We start from the raw sequence: 19,557 nt of genomic DNA on the forward strand, positions 1-19,557 counted from the left end.
TATTATTCCACCAGCTCATGACAGTGCTGATTTCTCTACATCTTTACCAATACTGAATTTTAAGACTTTGAAAATTCTGCCAAGCTGATAGACAAAAAATTTTGATACTGCTGACTTGGTCAAATTCCTCTGGCTTCTCTACTGGTGCTGGTTGAGCATCCTGATATATGTTTATTGACCATTTGTTTTTCCTCCCACTTAACGGTAATAGCTAATATTAGATTCAGGCTCTAGAATGTGCATCATCTCATTTGACTATCACAACAACCTTATCAGAGGGATAGCATCTGCTTTCCTCCACCCCTTTTACAGATGAGAAAACCATTTTGAAGAGGTTATGAAATTTGCCCAGGGTCACACAACTGGCAAGGTGATAGGGTGAGGATTTCAACAAGTCTGACAGGAAGGCTTCTGGGCTTTAACTCCTACACAAACTGCCTCTGCTGCCAACGAACATTTTCAAGTCATTCGCTCCCATCTTACACCCTCCCTTCTAGTGAAGTCTGAACAACTTGGATAAACACAAATATTTGATGGGTCCCTTTGCAGAAGACACTATGGTAGACATTACTGGGTGATCTGAGAAAGAGCTCCTGCCCTCAAATTTTATTCAGGAGGCAAAATACATTTTATGTAAGGAATATATGTATCAGGGTTTTTTTTTTTAAGATTTTATTTATTTATCTGACACACAGAGAGAGAGAGATCACAAGCAGGCAGAGCAGCACGCAGAGAGAGAGGAGGGGAAGCAAGCTCCCGGCTGAGCAGAGAGCCCAATGCGGGGCTCCATCCCAGGACCCTGAGATCATGACCGGAGCCAAAGGCAGAGGCTTAATCCACCGAGCTACCCAGGCACCCCTGTATCAGGTTTTTAAAAGGGATTTTATTTAATGTTAACGACTATGGTGTGGTGAGCAAATTTGTCAATGCAGACAAACAATTACACAAAACTGCAGCCTACAGAATTTAATACTACTCAAAGAGTAGTGTAGGAAATATTGCAAACAATTAGGAAATGAGAGAAATGTGATGTATTTTTGTAGAATAAGGTGGGAAATAAACCACTTTTGAAATGATCGTATTTCTAAAGAAAAGCAACATTATTAATCTGACTGAATTAAAACTCCCATACAGACAGACCCTTCCCTGCATATCTGTCCTCACTAACCAGCTTCTCCATTCCCCAGGTGTGCTCGCAGGCTCTGGTACTATCCACCTAGCTGGTGCTGAAGCAGGTGTTTACTCTCCGCTTTGTGAAGCCATTCCCCGTAGACCCCTGATAGCCTTGGTCTCCTCTTGCTTCCAAAATCTCGACCTGTCAACCGACTTCTCCCAATGACACGCTCTAATCACGCTATTATGCAAATCCAAATTCTGCGTGTCACAAGGGGTGCCCTGCCAATAATCTTGTGACTAGTCCCTCCTCTTGGCCGTTGTCACCAGCTATGCCTTGGAACAAGCCAGTTACCTTTTACAGGGTTAACAGCTCACCTTTCGAGATCTGTGTAAATATATGTGACTCATTACACCGTGTCATTCTTGAGATGCATAAAAGAAATACATGCCTACGAGAAGGTGCAGTTCCTTGAATATACGTTGGTAATTTTTTTTTTCTTTTTCTTGCACACATTTCTAAACCAGGGCAGCTTTCAGGTCACGTTGGATGGAATTGCGCCTTCCCTCGGCCATTTCCCTTAAGCTTTGGAAAGACTCATATTTCCTGAAATTTAAATCACTGGCTAGCGGTTTCCTGCCCCGTTTCCCATCTCCCTTTCGCCTCTGAGCCTCCTCGTGCCTGGCTGGGGCCCGATTCTCGAGCAATGGTGTCCACATCCCTTAGCCGACGAAAGTTGTACCCAGATTCCGAGGTCTCGGTCCTTGGTGAGGTGCCGCTTAACCTCAGTACCCCAGTATCTCCTCCCTCCCAATCCTCTCCTCCGCCCGCCCCGCGCGGCTCTAGGAGGAGCCTGAATGTCCTCTTCTCCAGCTGGAGGGGATTGTGGTGCGTAAGCAGGATTAACTCTCTCGCCCCCAGCTGCGCGGATCTGCCTGGGGCCTGCGGGCCGGAACGAACCCAGCAGGACGCGGAGGGTGCAGCACGGGGGCGGGGGATGGGGAAGCTCGGGGCCTCGGAGCCGTCTCCCCGGCGCGTTTCCTCGCGGAGTGGAGCGGAAGGCCACGGCCTCGGGAGCTGGTCCTCAAAAGCCGGGGCGAACGGCCGCGACGGCGCGGGATCCTAGCTGCAGCCTCCCCTCCGCCACCTCCCTCTCCCGCCCCGCGCTTCCTCTCCGCCCATCGCGCTCCAGCCGCTCGGTCGCAGCCCGCGCAGTCCTCCGCCCCGCGGGGCCGCCGTGCTCGCTCCACGTCCAGCCATGGGGGACCTGCCGGGTGTCGTGCGCCTCTCCATCGCGCTGCGCATCCAGCCCAACGACGGCCCGGTCTTCTTCAAGGTGGACGGGCAGCGCTTCGGCCAGAACCGCACCATCAAGCTGCTCACCGGCTCCTCCTACAAGGTGGAGGTGAAGATTAAGCCCACCACGCTGCAAGTCGAGTAAGTAAGCGCGCGCGCCGGGGCCGCCCGGTCCCACCTTGGGGTCCGCGTGGAGGACCGAGGCCCCTGCGACACCCTGAGCCTCTCCCCGGGCCCTCTGGCCTCGCGTCGTGTCCAGAGGCCCAGGGGTGGGGTGAAGAGGTCAGTTCCCTGTTCCTTTTGGTCCCCTCCTCTGTTTTACGCTTGTCTTTTCCTATTCACGCTTCCTTCCACCCATCTAGGGGAGGGATGTTTAAAACAGCGTCAGGAAGCCAGGGTTGGGGCGGGGTTAGGTGGGCGTAGCGGGAAGGGTTGTTTTCTTGTAAATTTTTCATCCCTTCTGCTCAGCCCTCGGCGCACCCCCAGGCCACCCGGGTGGTTCACCTACCGCAATCCCAGCCCTCCTCTCCCCTGCCCTGGCGTTTCTGCCAACCGCGAGGCTGAAGGAGGGAGAAGGGCTGAGGAATGAGGTGTAAAGGCGGGGGTGGGGTATTTATTGGGGCTCCCTGAGGGATGCTCCCTACTCCACCATCCGTCTACCCTTACGTGGCTGGAGACCCTGGAGCTGGAGGAACAGCCACAAGTTAGAGCACAGCCGCCTCTGCTTAGGCCTGGTTTCACCGTTTTCCTTGCCAGGTGTTTTTCATTTTCTCCTGAGTTGTTTGTTCATCCTGGTGATGGTGCCTGGGATTAGCCCCATCCTTGCAACAAAAGGATGTTTCTTGGTTTATTCGTGGCAGGGATTACCTCTTCCCTGCTACCAAAATTGGACGCACCCACTAGATTTCTGGCTAGAAAGTCAGTATGGAAGGATGCCATAGTTTAGAGAGAAGTATCTAGGGATGGGGGCATTTACCTCTCAGCTTCCACCTAAACATGGTGTGAAGTCTAATGTGGAAACTGGCCATGGAGGGGCTTTGAGTCCACCAGATACCTTTTATAGCTGCAGTCTCCATCCATGGGCATTAATTCAATAAACTTGTGTTGGCCGTCTAGGTGTTAGAACCACACTGGGTTTTTTCTGGTGCTCCTGGTCCACCTGCTTGTCACCGACACCCCTCCCCCCAACTCCATGCCCAGGTAGCCTTCACATTTCCCACTGTTCTGTGCAGCCCCATATGATCCCGACTTTTCCTTTCCCTTCTTTCCTTCTCCCAAGTTATCTGTTCTCTATTCCATTTTCTTCAAGGTGGTTCTCTGTGTTTTTTTTTTTTTTAAGATTTTTATTTATTTATTTGACAGAGAGAGATCACAAGTAGACGGAGAGGAAGGCAGAGAGAGAGAGAGAGAGAGAGGGAAGCAGGCTTCTTGCTGAGCAGAGAGCCCGATATGGGACTCGATCCCAGGACCCTGAGATCATGACCTGAGCCGAAGGCAGCGGCTTAACCCACTGAGCCACCCAGGCGCCCCTTGTTTTGTTTTTTAACTAATCTAAAATGAATTTGTGTTCATGACAGAACTACTTTTTCTATTTACACTTTTTTATCAAGGGTTTTTCATTGCCGTAACCTAGTAGTTCCTAAACTTGAGTATCAGAATCCCCTAAAACGCTTGTTAAAACACAGATGCCTGAGCCCCACTCTTGAGTTTCCAGTTTACTATGTCTGGAGTTGGGCTTAAACGTTTTCTAATACATGAGCAAGTGATACTGACAGGGCTGGTCCAGGGGCTATCCCTTGAGAATCACTACCTTAGCGCAAAGGAATGATGGTGCTGAGAATTTCTGATTGTGTGGCTGGCTTTGTATGCCCCAAATCATGGGATCTCTGATTGTTGAAACAGGAAAAAATCATTAGAGAACTAATTCAGTCCTTCTCAACCCTACCTACACATTAGAATCACCTAGAGAAACTTAAAATAAATTTACCAGTGCCTGAACCATACCTGACCACATTGAATTCTAAATTTTGGGGTTTGGGATGAGGCTGGGCATAGGTAAGTTTTTCATAATCCCACAGATAAGAAACTATAGAGGAAGACCGATAGAGTCCAACTCAGTCTTGTACAAATATTCTGGATGAAATACTAAGGACAGACCAGAGAGATTAAGTAGTTGGTCTAGGGTCACGTGACTGGTAAGTTGGCAAACTCAAGCCTCCTGATCTTTCAGAACTTTTTACCCTACCAGATGTCTCCTTTAGCCAAACTGTGTAGGATTCCTGCCTGGGGTTGTGGTCCAGACCAGGACAGGGTGCCTAAGTTAATTCCTACCATATATAGTGAACTCCAGTCCATTGCAGGAACATTTCCATTGGTGGTGTGGTTGTCCCACTGGAGCTGAAGTCTAAAGAGCCTGATGGGGACAGAATTGTTTATACGGGCACATATGACACAGAAGGTGTGGCCCCAACCAAGAGTGGAGAACGACAACCCATCCAGATCACAATGCCGGTAAGGTCTGCATGGGGGTGTTAGGGCAAATGGAAACCATGGAAAAGGAAACAATCAGTATGTCCCCCTAAGAAATGATAGAAAATATTATAAAATTATGAAATTTTAATTCATAGTTTCGTATTAGAATCTATTTGTCCATAATATCCCAATACAATTAATTAAATCCATGCTTCAATGGTCAGTTTCATAGTAATTTCTTATATAACAAAAAAATTATATCTTTCTGTGCTTTCTAATCTATTCCATCATCTGTCTATTCTTATGCTAATACTGAATCGTTATAAATGTATTGCTTTTATAATGTGTTCATGTATTTTGTAACTGGCCACCTTACTGAACTTGCTTACTAAAATTTTCCATTTTATCTTAAGTTTTTCAGGTTGGCAGTCATAATCTACATACAACTATCATTTTCTGAATCTTCTTTCCAGCCTTACTGCATTCACTAATGTTTCTAGAATAATGTTGCTCACTAATGGTGGTAAGGTGTATCCTTGTCTTTAGGGTTTCACTGTTAGATACAATGTTAGTTTTAAATATTTATCACGTTAAAGCATCCTTTTTCTAGCTCACTAGGAGACATTTTTTAAAAAGATTTTATTTGCTTATTTATTTGAGAGAGAGCGAGCACGTGAGCACTAGTGATGGCGGGGGGGGCAGAGGGAGAGGGAGAAGCAGACTCCCTGCTGATCGAGGAGCCCAATGCTGGGCTTAATCCCAGGACCCTGAGATCCTGACCTGAGCCAAAGGCAGACGCTTAACTGACTGAGTCACCCAGGCGCCTTAAGACATTTTTTAAATTGGAAGATGTGCTGAATTTTATCTAATTTCTTTTCCCATGTATGGAGATAATTGATCTATTTTGATACACTAATGTAATAATTCTATAATACACTACCCTTTATTTCCTAAAATAAACCCTACTTAAATGTTTTGCATTTTAAAAAATATATCCCTAAATTCAACATGCTCATATTTTATTTAGTATTTTTAGATTTCTCTTCTATTAATTTTTTTATTTGCTCAATTCAACAACAAATACATGGGCATTTCTTACCGATCAGGCACAGAAAGAGGATTCACGAACAAAATAGATATTCCTGTTTATGGGGCTTCTAATCCAGAGCAGAAAAACAGACTATGTGATTATCCAATAATAAAGTAAATAGTTATATTATACAAAGTGGACTAAAAAAAAAAATAGCGGTGCCCTTGGAGCATATATCACGGGTCTTATTCTTTTTTTTTTTTTTTTTTTTTTTTTATTTGACAGAGAGAAATCACAGGTAAGCAGAGAGGCAGGCAGAGAGAGAGGAGGAAGCAGGCTCCCTGCTGAGCAGTAAGCCCAATGTGGGGCTCGAACCCAGGACCTGGGATCATGACCTGAGCCAAAGGCAGCAGCTTAACCCACTGAGCCACCCAGGCACCCCTCACGGGTCTTATTCTAATTCAAGATTTTGAGGATGGTTTTTTGAGCACTGAGAGAAGAGGGAACACTTGAGGAAAGAGACAGAGATCACGAGCTGAGGGAGAGCATAATGTGTTGTAATGGAGAGAAGCCCAGTGTGGGTGGAGCAGAGAGTGAGGCAGAGACTGGCTCAAGATAAAGCCAGAGCAGCATATGTGGATCCACTCCCTGATCTCTGAGGCCCCTTTCAGCTCTAAGGGGGTATAAGGATTACAAATCTACCCTTAAGGGGATGATACTAGTTATGTGATGAAGAAAGATTCTGAAATACTGTCATTTAGGAACACACCCATTGGACCGAAGGCCAAGTCCCTGTAGGATTCCTTTTGATTGGGCAAAGATGCAGAGAAGAGAGCTGGGAATATATCCTGGCATCTCAAGGGATTTGCATGATTTAAAAAAAAATTGTATTCTGAAATAATACAAATTTCAGAAATTTGAAAATTTTTTATTTTTTTAAGATTTTGTTTATTTGACAAAAACACAGCGAGAGAGGGAACACAAGTAGGGAGACGGGGAGAGGGAGAAGCAGGCTTCCCGCAGAGCAGGGAGCCTGATGTGGGCCTTGATCCTAGCACCCTGGGATCATGACCTGAGCAGAAGGTAGACACTTAACTGACTGAGCCACCCAGGCGCCCCCAGGAATTTGAACAATTTTTATTTTTTTATATTTTTTTAAAGATTTTATTTGTTTATTTGACAGAGATCACAAGTAGAGAGGCAGGCAGAGAGAGAGGGGGAAGCAGGCTCCCCACTGAGCAGAGAGCCTGATGTGGGGCTTGATCCCAGGACCCTGGGATCATGACCTGAGCCGAAGGCAGAGGCTTGAACCCATTGAGCCACCCAGGCGCCCTGAACAATTTTTAAAGCAACAGTAATCCGTACTATTCATTTTCAGATTCCATTCCACATATATACATTTTATAGTTGCAACCATTTTATTATGTAATTGTCCAACATTCTACACGTTCATTGTTACAGTTTCAATGGCACCATAAGACTCTGTCATGCTGTATTGTAATGATTAGACTGCTTCTCAGATATTAGATATGTCTACTGTTCTTATCATAAGTGTTATAATGAATTATTCTGTGCCACTACTTCAATAGGAGTAAAATTATTTGGTCAAGAGGAACAAATTTTTTTTTTTTAAGATTGTATTTATTTATTTATTTATTTGGGAGAGAGAGAGAGAGCATGGGGGGAGGGCAGAGGGAGAAGCAGAAGCAGACTCCGGGCTGAGCCTGGAGCCCCATGCAGGGCTCTATCCCAGGACCTGGGATCATGACCTGAGCTGAAGACAGACACTTAACTGACTGAGCCTCCCAGGTGTCCCCAAAAGAAATGAATTTTATGACTGTTCCCACATATGGCCATTTAGGGTATTTTTTTTTTAAATGTTGTGTGTACCATTTTACAATGTTACCAGCAATATAGAAGTCTAGTGGGTTTGCTATAATTATGTCATCACTGGGAATTATTTTAAAAAACAAATTTCCTAGTTTACTTTTTACTCTCACAAGAATGAACATCTCAACATTTAATTTTACTTTTGTGTGTGTAAATTGGTTCTTTCATGTTTTGCTAGTATTTCTTTTGAGATTAATTTTTAAAAATCAGAGTTCTGGGAGTGCCTGAGTGGCTCAGTTGGTTCAGCCTCCAACTCTTGATTTTGGTTGAGGTCATGATCTGTGGGTCATGGGATTGAGCCCTAAATCTGACTCTGTACTCAGCATCCAAGCATGCTTGAGAGTCTCTCTCCCCCTCTCTCACTGCCTCTCCCCCTACTACACACCAATGCACTCTTTCCCCTTCTATCTCTCTCAAATAAATAAAATCTTAAAAAATCAGAGTCCTAGTAAATATTTTTTAAAAATCTGTCCTATCCATCCTATTTCTCTCAGAATTTCTTTGCTTATATTTTCCATTGTTTAGAAACATAATCCATTTAAATTTCTCATTTTCCTTTATGATTTTTTATATTTATATTTGAGAACATTATTTTTCCAGAGTTGACAGTCTATTTTGATTTTTTCATAATTTTAGATTTTACTTAACTTTCACTGAAAATTGATTTATGCTTATACTGTACATCATCTTACAAAGGATTTAAGATGGTATTAGCATTTTATGAGTTCCAGTAGGAAAGCCTAGTTTCTTAGATAGAATGTGCACATCTAGAAGAAGTTAGTGATTGACAGTTGATTTTTCCAACAATGATCATGTGGCTTTTGGCATGAGCATTGGCCCTGTATTATCTGTAATAGACTGATTCTAAGGAAAACAATAGAAGTTAGAGAAGGTTTCCTGATTAAGTCAACAGGTCTAATGTTAAATTCAAATTTCATTCTAGTATTGAAAGGCTCACATAGCCTTGAACCTATTTTATGACTTTTGTCATCCATGTTTCAGGTTTAAGTATTATAAATTACAGACACAACCACACTTTCAGGGACAATAAGGAAGTCTTGAAATGTCCAAATAATCCAACTTATCAGGTAGGGGAATCCAGTAAGGGACACCGAATTAAGGATATAAGAGCAACTTCTTAGCAGTGTAAAATTACTTAAAAGTATTTTTTGTTGTTGTTTTTAAATATTTGGATGAGTAATACTAAAATTATTGGCTATTTGGGGGAAACATCACTGTTTTTCTTTCCAGATATGATACTCTAAAATATATTTCAGATGGATCAAGGAGTTAACTCAAAAGTCAACTTTTTAAACTGATAAGAAAAGAATTTAAACCTAAAAGAAATAGATCTTCAAAGCTAAAAATTGAAAGCTTTGATTACATGCACTGTAAAATTTCTGTCAGACATCATGAAGTTAAATTAAATTTCCATTAAGAGAATTTAAATTAAAAGGCAAGTAACAATTGGTGAAAACTTTATATGTAATATGCCCAGTCTCCTAGGCTACATTGCCTTGATTTTCAGCCACTACCCGTGTGGACTTGGCTTGCGGCCTGCAGTGAATTTCCACAGCCCTTTACTGCCCACCGAAGCTGAAGTCAGGAAGTGTCCGTTGATATCTGACTTAGGTTGACGGCAGTGATCTCTGTATTCAGATATTTCCTGAGGCCCTGGTAGCAGGAGTGAATTACCTAGCTCTTAAAGCTCTCAACCCCCATTTCAAACAGCAGTGTTGACTTGTACCTTCATGTGACTGATCCCCCATTCAGTCCCTCCACGGGGAGAGTCCAGGTGGAGATTTTGCCTGCACACATCATACCATTCTTCCCCTTTTGTTGGCCCTCTTCAGTGGGAGACTGGTGGCCGTTAGGAGGAATAAGGTAACGAGCTATGCGAGCTTGTTAGGAGGCTCTATGTGCAGAGGTAGGTGGGCTGTTGCATGTCCTGCCAAATAGAAAATTTGTTCCTTTGTGTCAGCTCTGTGGAGTCATTTGTCAAGATCTATAACTTAATATACAAAGAATTCTTAGAAGCCAGTGAGAAAAAAATAACAGTAGGATGTGGGAAATGGGAAAATAAGCAAAAATATATAAATAGGCAATTCACAGAAGAAATACAAATAACCAATAACTGTATTTCTAAATGGCTTAAATTCACTATTGGTTAAAAAAAAAATACAAATAGTGCAATGCCAATTTTCACCTACAAAATTGGTGAAATACTTAAAAATAATCCTGAATCAAATAATACATTATATGTTAATTTAAAAAAAAAGAAAAAGAAATCAGTTTCTGTAGGAAAAAAAAAAACAACCAGTTGTTCAGCGCTAGTGTATGTCTTTATAATATAGCAATTTTTATAAATTGATAGTGTATCTTACAAACTTGCTAAATTCACTTATTTTAGTAGCTTTTTATTATATTGCTTAGTATTTTCTGCAAATAGTTGTTCATCTGTAAATAGAAACAGTTTTACTTTCCCTTTTTTCCCCCTCTGGCTTTAAAGTACTGTTTAGGACTTTCAACACAAAGCTGAACAGGAATAGTAAGAGCTGATATTCTTGTCTTACTTCCCATCTTATAGGGGAAGAACTCAGTCTTACCATTAAGGGTGATGTTAACTATAGGTTTTTTTTATTGATGCCCCTTAATCAGATTGAGGGACTTTCAATTCCTAGTTTGCTGAGAGTTTTTATCATGAATGGATGTTGGATTACCAAGTGCTTTTTCTGCAGCCATGGGTATGATGATAATAGCATTTCTCCTTTATTTTTGTTAATGTGGTGAATTAAAAGGATTTTAAAATATTGAACCATCCTTGACTTCCAAGGATAAAACTCTCTTGTTACTGTTGTAAAAGCCTCTTGCTGGATTTCATTTACGAATTCAAACAAATAAAAATTAAAAGCAAATTGTATGCATAAGCCCATGAGGAATTTTTGTCTGCAATTTTCATTTATTTGTAATATCCTTGCCAAGTTATGGTGTTAACATTGGCTTCATAAAATAAATTGAGAAGTTTTCCTTCCTCCATTGTGTGAAAGAATTTATGTAGAATTGGTATTTTTCCCTTAAATGTCTGAATTTATCAGTGAAGCCATTTGGGCCTGTAATTTTCTTTCTGGAAGGATTTTTAACCACAGATATAATTTCCTTAGTACATAGAGGGCAACTGATAGTTTGTGTGTTTTAAGGAATTTGTCTGTTTCATTAACTATATGAGTATAAAGTTCCAATTTAAGGTCTTTGGGATCTATAGCTGTAGCATCTCTCTCATTCCTGACATCAGTAATTTGTCTTCTTTTTCTGGCTCAGTTTTTCTAGGGTTTTATCAATTTTTAAAAAAAATTTTTTAAGTAGGCTCCACACCAAGTGTGGGGCTCAAACTCATGACCCTGACATTAAGAGATGCATGCTCTACTGACTGAACCAAACACGTGCCCCTGGGCTTTATCAATATTTCAGACCTTTGCAAAAAGCCAGATTTTGGTTTCATTGCTTTTTTTTTTTTTTTCTTTACATTATTTCTTTTCTAGAGTCTTTCCTTATAGTTTCTTCTTTACTGTGTTTTTCTTTTCTATTTCATTTATTTCTACTCTTTAATATCTTTCTTCTTCTTTACACCAGACTGACTAAAGAGCTGGCAATGCCAGCTGTCGGGGAGGGTGGAGAGTGGCTAAAACTCTTGTTGCTGGGAGGAACATAAAATGATGCAATCACTTAGGAAAAGTTGGACAGTTTCTTACAAAGTTAAACATACTTTATAACTCTCAGAACTTTTAGTCCTATCTATTCTATCGATCTAGTCCTAAGAGAAATGGAAAACATGTATTTACTGATAAAACATCAAGCAGTACAGGAGTAGGAGAGGCTTGGAATCCAGTAGGAATTCATAGGTCATGCTGCACAAAAAAAAGTCACAGATGCTTATTATAATGAATGTGTTTACCAGTGAGGTAACATTGTGTTTCTATCGATATAATAAGGTTATTCTAAGCTCTCAAGTCAACAGATTCCTGAGTGACCTTATTCTTGTGAATTTCCTATGTCTCTAGTGGCATGGTGAGTGGTGAGAGGTATTCTAGTGATTTTAAGCCAACTAGTTGTAAGATCATAGAAGTTATTATTTTTTTAAGGTTTTATTTATTTATTTGAGCCAGAGAGAGAGCATGAGCAGGGCGGAGGGAGAGGCAGACTCCCCACTGAGCAGGGAGCCTGATGTGGGGCTCAATCCCAGGACTCTGAGATCATGACCTGAGCTGAAGGCAGATGCTTAACCGACTGAGCCACGAGGTACCCCGACCATAGGATTTATTTAAAATAAACTTCTCAGGGGGCGCCTGGGGTGGCTCAGTGGGTTAAGCCGCTGCCTTCGGCTCAGGTCATGATCTCGGGGTCCTGGGATCGAGTCCCGCATTGGGCTCTCTGCTCAGCAGGGAGCCTGCTTCCCTCTCTCTCTCTGCCTGCCTCTCCATCTACTTGTGATCTCTCTCTGTCAAATAAATAAATAAAATCTTAAAAAAAATAAAAATAAACTTCTCAGATTCCTTGTTACGGAAGATGACAGATGAATCTCCTCTCCTTGGAATCTGACGATTCTCTCCTGTATCAGTTATAAAATAAAAAACATCCCAAGGTTTGCAACTTGTACGGACACTATGGCAAATAATATGCCCAGGTCTATAGTGGAGTGTCACTCTTAGAATACCATAGACTGGATGGCTTAAACAATAAACATTAGTTCTTCACAGTGTTGAAGGCTGGAAGTCTAAGACCAAGGTACTAGCAGATTTTGTGTCTGATGAGCGCCCTTGTGCAGGTTCAAACAGCTGCTTTCTTGGCTGTATCCTCATGAAAAAGCATAGAGATCATCCCTCTCCTATCCCTCTCCTATCATCCAAGGGCACTAATCCCATTCATGAGGGCTCCACCCTTATGGCCTAATTTCTCCTGAAAGGCCCCACCCCCAAATACCATCACATTGGAGATGTAGGCTTCAACATGTGAATTTGGGGAGATGCACACATTCAGTGCATAATAGTGCCCTAAAGCATTCTATACATGGCAATCCATATATGTTCTCATTCAGAGAGTAAAGAAAAGCTGTTCATTAACTCTTATTTGCTTCTAGAAGTAGTTCGTATAATGATAATAGTTTCTAGATAAGAATTAGGAAACCTAAGTTCTTTTTTTTTTTAAGATTTTATTTATTTATTTGAGAGAGAGACAGTGAGAGAGAGCATGAGCTAGGAGAAGGTCAGAGAGAGAAGCAGACTCCCCATGGAGCTGGGAGCCCGATGCGGGACTAGATCCCCGGACTCCAGGATCATGACCTGAGCCGAAGGCAGTCGTCCAACCAACTGAGCCACCCAGGCGTCCCGGAAACCTAAGTTCTTGACCTTCTCCTGTCATTGTTCTTGACCTTCTCCTATCATGGCTACATAGTCTAGACCTAGGGGAGTCAGTTAACCTCTCTGAATCTTAGTTCTTTTCTCTATGAAATGGAAAAGCTAAAACTAGTCAAAAGACCAAAGTAGAATGGCATATGTAAGGTATTGTATAAAATAAAGAATGCTATGCAAATGCACAGAATCCTACCTGTGTGTAAATTGCATCACTCAAGGAGCCTGCCTGTGTAAGTTTTCCTTGGAAGGCACAGATGGGTTGGGAGAGAGCGGAGAGCCTGTGTAGTTGCTTCTGTTCTTTAAGAAGAATGTCAGCTTTCAAGATCCCATCTGCTCCTACATCAGAGGAGAAGAAATTTTGAGCTAGGTGGTGAGGCATCCTGGAAATAGAATTCCAGAAGAAAGAACAGGAAGAAAGCTAATGGGAGGTTAGGACAGCTAAGGCATGGGAAAATAGATGCATATTTAGCAGTAGTTAACTACAAAATGACCTTGGGCCCAACACTAGTAAAAGAGAAAAAAACAAAGACAAAATAGAAGCACCGGAACATTCCATACCTTTAGCTCTGACTGTTGCTGTCAGCAGATTTCTATGGTGGTCTCCTGTGTCAACTGAGAACTGTCGATGTAGGAAAGACATTAGGGTTCCAAGCTGACAGCCAAGAAAGGATTTTTGAGATATCTTTGATGCAAAAAGGTGGTTTTTTATTAAAGCACTAGAACAGGACTTGTAAGCAGAAAGAGCTGCACTGTGGTCCTGAGGAGTGACCCATTATATACTTTCAAGTTGGGAGGGGATGAGGGATAGGGAAGCCTCCCAGGTGTTTTGGAAACAATGTTTCCAGGATCCTAGGGGGCTGGCTATTGTTAGGGAAAGGTCACTTGTAACTGTTGAGTAAAAAGTCAGTCACAAGACTCTTCAGATGTATATCTCTGGGTGGCTTGGAAGATAACTGCCAACATGTATCTTGGGGAGTAGAGATGAAGGAAGTTTCCTAAGGAATTTTTATATGTTAAAGCAGACTTACAGGATCCTGGGGGTCCAGCCTAAGACTGCCTTTTGCCCTTAGCAAAGTATTAACATCGAGGCTACTGATTTCCTAGAGGAATGTCATTCTGCCTGTTTCATGGAGTTGTCAGTGGGCTGTAAGTTAAGTAGGAAACTTAATAATTTTTCTTCTGCCTTTGTTTCCCACATCACTGTGACATTGAGACTTCCTTAATTTTAAGGTTATTCAGACAGTGTCGTGTCTTCGGGTTTTTCTTGCCTGTGGTCTTGATCTTTGTTTTTGCTTTTACAACCAACTTTTATTTATATCTATTTCAAGAAAGGCCTTGTTTCTCCCACTTCCCTAGCATAGTCTCAAGCTGCTTTCCTCAAAAATTAACTGGTGTTTGTAAAATATTTTTAGGAGTCAATGTAATTCAGTTGCACTTAAAACGAGCAGTGTTCTATGCTGGTCAAATCATGATAATGGCATTCATCACCATCATCACCCTCTTTAAAAATTTTGGTGATTTATAAAACAAATTTCAATTTATTCTTTCTACCACTACCCTACTGTCAACAAAGTTGGAATCTTTTGATTAGCATATGTGTATCCTTGATAGAATTTATAAAATCCTAGGGTTAGAGGGATATGTGTGTTAATTTTTTAGGGATAATAAATCCATTTCATCATTTAAAATGTTCTTTATAAAAGTTACATATTTATTGCAGAAAATCCAAGTAGAAAAGATAGAAAAACACTCTATTCCTTTACCTAAAGGCTTTATTGACAATATTTTTTCATTCTCTTTTTTCTATCCATCTTATTTTATATACTTGAGCTCACACTGTATATAAACTGTCCTAATCCATCTTTTTCTTGTTGACATTGTTCTAAGCATTTTCTGTCAACATGAAGAACCCTAAATTCCTGTGTAATGGCTACATAAATCCACCATATGGATACGCCACCATTTTCATTATATTACCCCGAAGGTGAATGATTGCTTCTGGTATTTAGACATTTTCGCCAAGTTAATAGGTGAATAATACCTCAGTCAAAGTTTGCATTTCTGTAACTACTACTAATATTACGTTTGAAGATTTTTTCAAATGTTAGCCTTTTTTTTTCTTTTTCATGTAATCACCACCCCAGTCAAGATGTAAAACATTTCCCCCCAAAAATTTCCCTCTTGCTCATTTTCATAAACCATTAATCCCTTCCTCCACCCCAGGCTGTAAGTAACCACGGAGGCTTCCTGCTTCCTGTCAGCATAGATAGATGGATAGATAGATAGATAGATAGATAGATAGATAGATAGATAGATGGATATGTGAATACTATAAATGGAATCATACAGTATATGTATCCTTTAGGGTCTGAATTGTTTTGCTCAGCACATCTTCGAGATCCGTCCTCGTTGCTACCTGAATCAGCATGTTTCTTTTTACTGAGTAAAACGCCATAACAGGCACACTAACACTTGTCTATCACCAAATGAGTGATGAAACACTGAGTTGATTCCAGTCGGAAGCTATAGTGAACAAAGCCACTCCAGGTCTCTAGACTGTTAAAGCTATGATTCTCTAGAAAAACATACTTTCTTTTCCTACCTGGGGAAAGAGTTGGGGACTCAAGGTATGTCACCCACTGTTTGGAGTCAGGCACATATCCCAAAGGAAAGCCAAACCCTGTTTTGGGATCAAATTAGCAGGATGAGGCAATGGTGCAGGATTTAATTTTGAGAGCGTCTTGGAAAGCCATCTGGGAAGCACCTGATCACCCTCCTCCTGCAATGGCCTCAAGCGTAAGGCTCCTGTTGCTCACTGCCCTGCCTCCCTCCACGTCTTCTGGCTCCTGACAAGTCTAAGAACGCTGCCAAGTCAGTCCCTGTCCCCTCCCATGACAGGAGAGGGTCAGAGGAGAAAATAATGACAGGCATCATGATGTTTAATGCCAGATCCCCTAAATAGCTCCAGGAGACAGTAGCAGGGTCAGGCCACTTGAACACCCTCCCAAGTGGCCCCTAGGGTATTCTGTGTCCTCTTCTCAGCTACATGGGAGTCGCATGCTTAGGGCTCAGGAGAATTCTGTGCAGTGATCTGCAGGGCCTACCTTCTGGCAGTAGAATGCAAACTTCTTGAGGGCAAGAATCATACCTCATATGAAGTTTTATGCATGCAAAGCACATAGTAGGTACTCAAATATGGCTCTAGACCATGTACAACTGAAGCCTTAGACGTGGACATGGGGTCCTGACTTATAGATGCTCAACAGTATTCTTAAAAGTTAAAGTAGGGTCTTTAACAATCAAATGCTTCTAAGAAAATATTTTTCCCTGGAAGTGAAATTAATGATGGAAGGGCAGTTGTGTCTTGTGTTTAGTGATTTTTAGTGATTTGTGTCTTGTGTTTAGTGTGTTTTAGGCACATTAGTGATAATGTACCTATGTTATTTTGTATAACGGTCCTTTGAAACAGATCCCAAAAGATCCTCCTCAAACACTATTCCCTGTCTTCTCTTCCTAACCCCCCTTCGTGGCAAGCTTTGAAAGTCTGAGATTCAAAGAGTGATTTCCAATAATTAAATCTGGAAAACAGATAAATTTGGGGAGTTATGTTTATTAAAGACAGTATGACAGCAATGCCACTTATACAATGGGAATAAGATTTTTATAGAGAAAAAAAATGGCTTATAGGAAAATAGCTAACATAATAAAGGAAAATAGTTCATTAAAGTTAAAAGCCTAAACTTTGCAGACCAAAAGAGCCTCGACTGTTGACCCTTGATTATGCAGGATCTCTTTCCCTAACATGAGTTCTTAGCTATTGTTCATGGCAGAACAATGTTTTTATGGCACATGTTTCTCTTCCCTCAGTTCACAGACATTGGGACCTTCGAGACAGTATGGCAAGTCAAGTTCTACAATTACCACAAGCGAGATCACTGCCAATGGGGAAGCCCCTTCTCTGTCATTGAGTATGAATGCAAGCCCAATGAGACACGCAGCCTCATGTGGGTGAACAAGGAGTCCTTCCTCTGAAGATGGCTCTTTCTGATGTTGCTGGACAATCTCTTCAACAATCTACTTTCAGATAACCCAGCACAAGCCTTCACCAAGGCACACGACACCATTGCTATTTCCCATCGGGTGCTGATGACCTACTGGCCCCGATTACTTTGAAAGTGTAATTCCCTTCTGATGCCATGTCCCTGACATAAGAGATTGTGGTGTACCATCCCCGAGAAGATCCCTTGCTGTGTTCTGTGTTGGTATTCCTGCATCCAGTTGTTCCTGGTCATGCTGTTGACTGCTTGAGAGGAGCTCAGTGGAATTGGCAGACATATCCCATTCCTCACAATTCCACTGAATGACTGTGGTGTTTTGTTTCCACATTGAGTGATTCCCCTCCCCCCCTTTTTTCTGTTAAATGCTAAATAAAAAAATGTAACAAGTGTGTGGGTTCTCTCCCAAGTGTGATATGGTAACATGTAACTTGCGGTGTTGTCCAGCCCCCAAGGCAGGCTTGGTGATAATATAAGACACACAGCAGTAAGTGGGACTCAGGTGTTGTGCTCGTATAAACAGCTCAGCTTCTTCAGGGAACAATCATGACAAAAAAAGGGCAAATATTTAAGAAGTATTTATAACACCTTAAAACTCTTTCAAGTAGCTTAAGGTATTATGTTGTGCCTAGTAGAAATGGGAAAAGGCCTGGCTGGGGTCCACTGTTAAACAAGGTGACAGAAGTTGTAGGGTTACCTTTTTAGCAAGCTGCCATAACGTTCAAACATGCATATGATGGCATCCCTCCTTTTCCCTCCCCTTGAACTTTGTAAAACTGTGTATGGAACTGTAATGAACTTTTGATATTTCTTAATAAAGGTATTGAAAATCATGCCCTGACTTTTCTTCTTCATATGGGCAAAATCTGTCTAGCCGGTAACCTTTGTGTCCAGGCCAGCCCATTCAGATCTCCTGTTCCATTGCAGGGCACGGAGGCTACACCTGGAGGAGAATTAGCACCCTTCATCATAGATCAGCTTGGACAATTTAGCAGGAGCCCTCCAGCCAGCTCTAACAAGGTTAGCAGAGACTCTGGCCCTTGGTGGACAGTGAAAAAACTGCTTGTCCCTACTTCTCTCCACGCCTCCTCCTGTGATGACCACGCCTATCACCAGTCTATGTAGCTGAGCAGCACAAGGACATGCTATTGTCATAGCAAATGGGCACTGGGATGGAGATCTCCTTGTCTGCTCCCAGGGTCCTGCAAGTTCCGTGGCGCAAATCCCTCACTCCATGCAGTTTGAGGATAAATTCCCTACAAAGACATTTCCTCTGGAAAAGTAGCACACTACCCTGCAATGGTGGTGTCGTGTTCATTTGGGAAGCACAGATCTATTGTGTCGGGAGAAGTTAGCTGTGGATTTGCTTTTCTGCTTCCTGCAAAGACTTCTTGTAGGCATATGCTAGGATAGGGGGAGTGTGGGAGAGAGATTACTGAGGAACTGCATTCTCAAGGCGGGCGGCAAACCCTCCGTCCCTCTGAGTCGCTTACCTGTAATGAGGCCATGTTACCAGCAGGGCACAGCAATGCCTTGGATTTGGGCTCATCGTAAGCAATGTTGAAAGAGAACAGTACCTTTCTCAATTCCTTTGTTTGTCAAAAATAATAGTGTCTATTACAACTGCTGCTAAATATAAGCATGAATCTACTCCTAATGACTGTATTTTAAAAACCAACATTCAATTATTGCAACAGACATTGACAGAAGCAATAGATTTACAACAAACAGAGGCTTAAGTTTTCTTCCAGAATATCTAGCAGAGAGGCAGGCTTAGTAGATGGTGGGAAAATAGGGAAACTCTATGTTTTAATCTCTCGAAGCATCTGATTAGTAAATATTTTCTGATTAGTAAATATTTTCATTTGTGAAACGACGTCTCCAGCTAGTGACTCATCTATCGGAGCTTTCATATTTGTTTGGAGGGATGGAAGCAATATCACAGCTTCTGCAGTTTTGTTTTTGTTTTTGAGCTAGAGGATTTAATTTTTGTGTTTGGACTGACTCGGAGCAGAGCTGGGGAAACGTGGTGTTGTGTAGTTCCACACGCCTTCCACCCCAGAATTGTGGACAGATGAGCCCTGGTCGAGAAGCTGGAACATCTGAGTCCCACAAACATGCTGGTCGAGCCTAAGTGGTCACCGCCTTTGTACGTCTTGGTTTGCTTGAGTTTAAAACAAGGAGTTAGGCTAATAGAATTCTAAAGCCCTTTAAGATGTAAAATTTATACCTCTACTCTATGCTACTTTTAAGAAGGGGGGGGGGAGTGTATTTTCCTTGGCCTGAGAGGTA

At 41.9% G+C, this 19,557-nt stretch overlaps 1 protein-coding gene across 1 annotated transcript; it reads left to right on the forward strand.

Annotated features, from left to right (window-relative positions):
• The first annotated feature begins 2,042 nt into the window (after nt 1-2,042).
• CNRIP1 (cannabinoid receptor interacting protein 1) lies at nt 2,043-18,098 on the forward strand. The gene is made up of 3 exons (XM_047746786.1): nt 2,043-2,551; nt 4,771-4,921; nt 17,078-18,098. The coding sequence occupies exons 1-3, from the start codon at nt 2,373-2,375 to the stop codon at nt 17,240-17,242; spliced, it is 495 nt and encodes a 164-aa protein (XP_047602742.1). The 5' UTR covers nt 2,043-2,372; the 3' UTR covers nt 17,243-18,098.
• The last annotated feature ends 1,459 nt before the right edge of the window (nt 18,099-19,557 follow it).

This window comes from Lutra lutra, chromosome 9 (genome assembly GCF_902655055.1).
Source record: "Lutra lutra chromosome 9, mLutLut1.2, whole genome shotgun sequence".
In the NCBI taxonomy this organism is placed as follows: domain Eukaryota; kingdom Metazoa; phylum Chordata; class Mammalia; order Carnivora; family Mustelidae; genus Lutra; species Lutra lutra.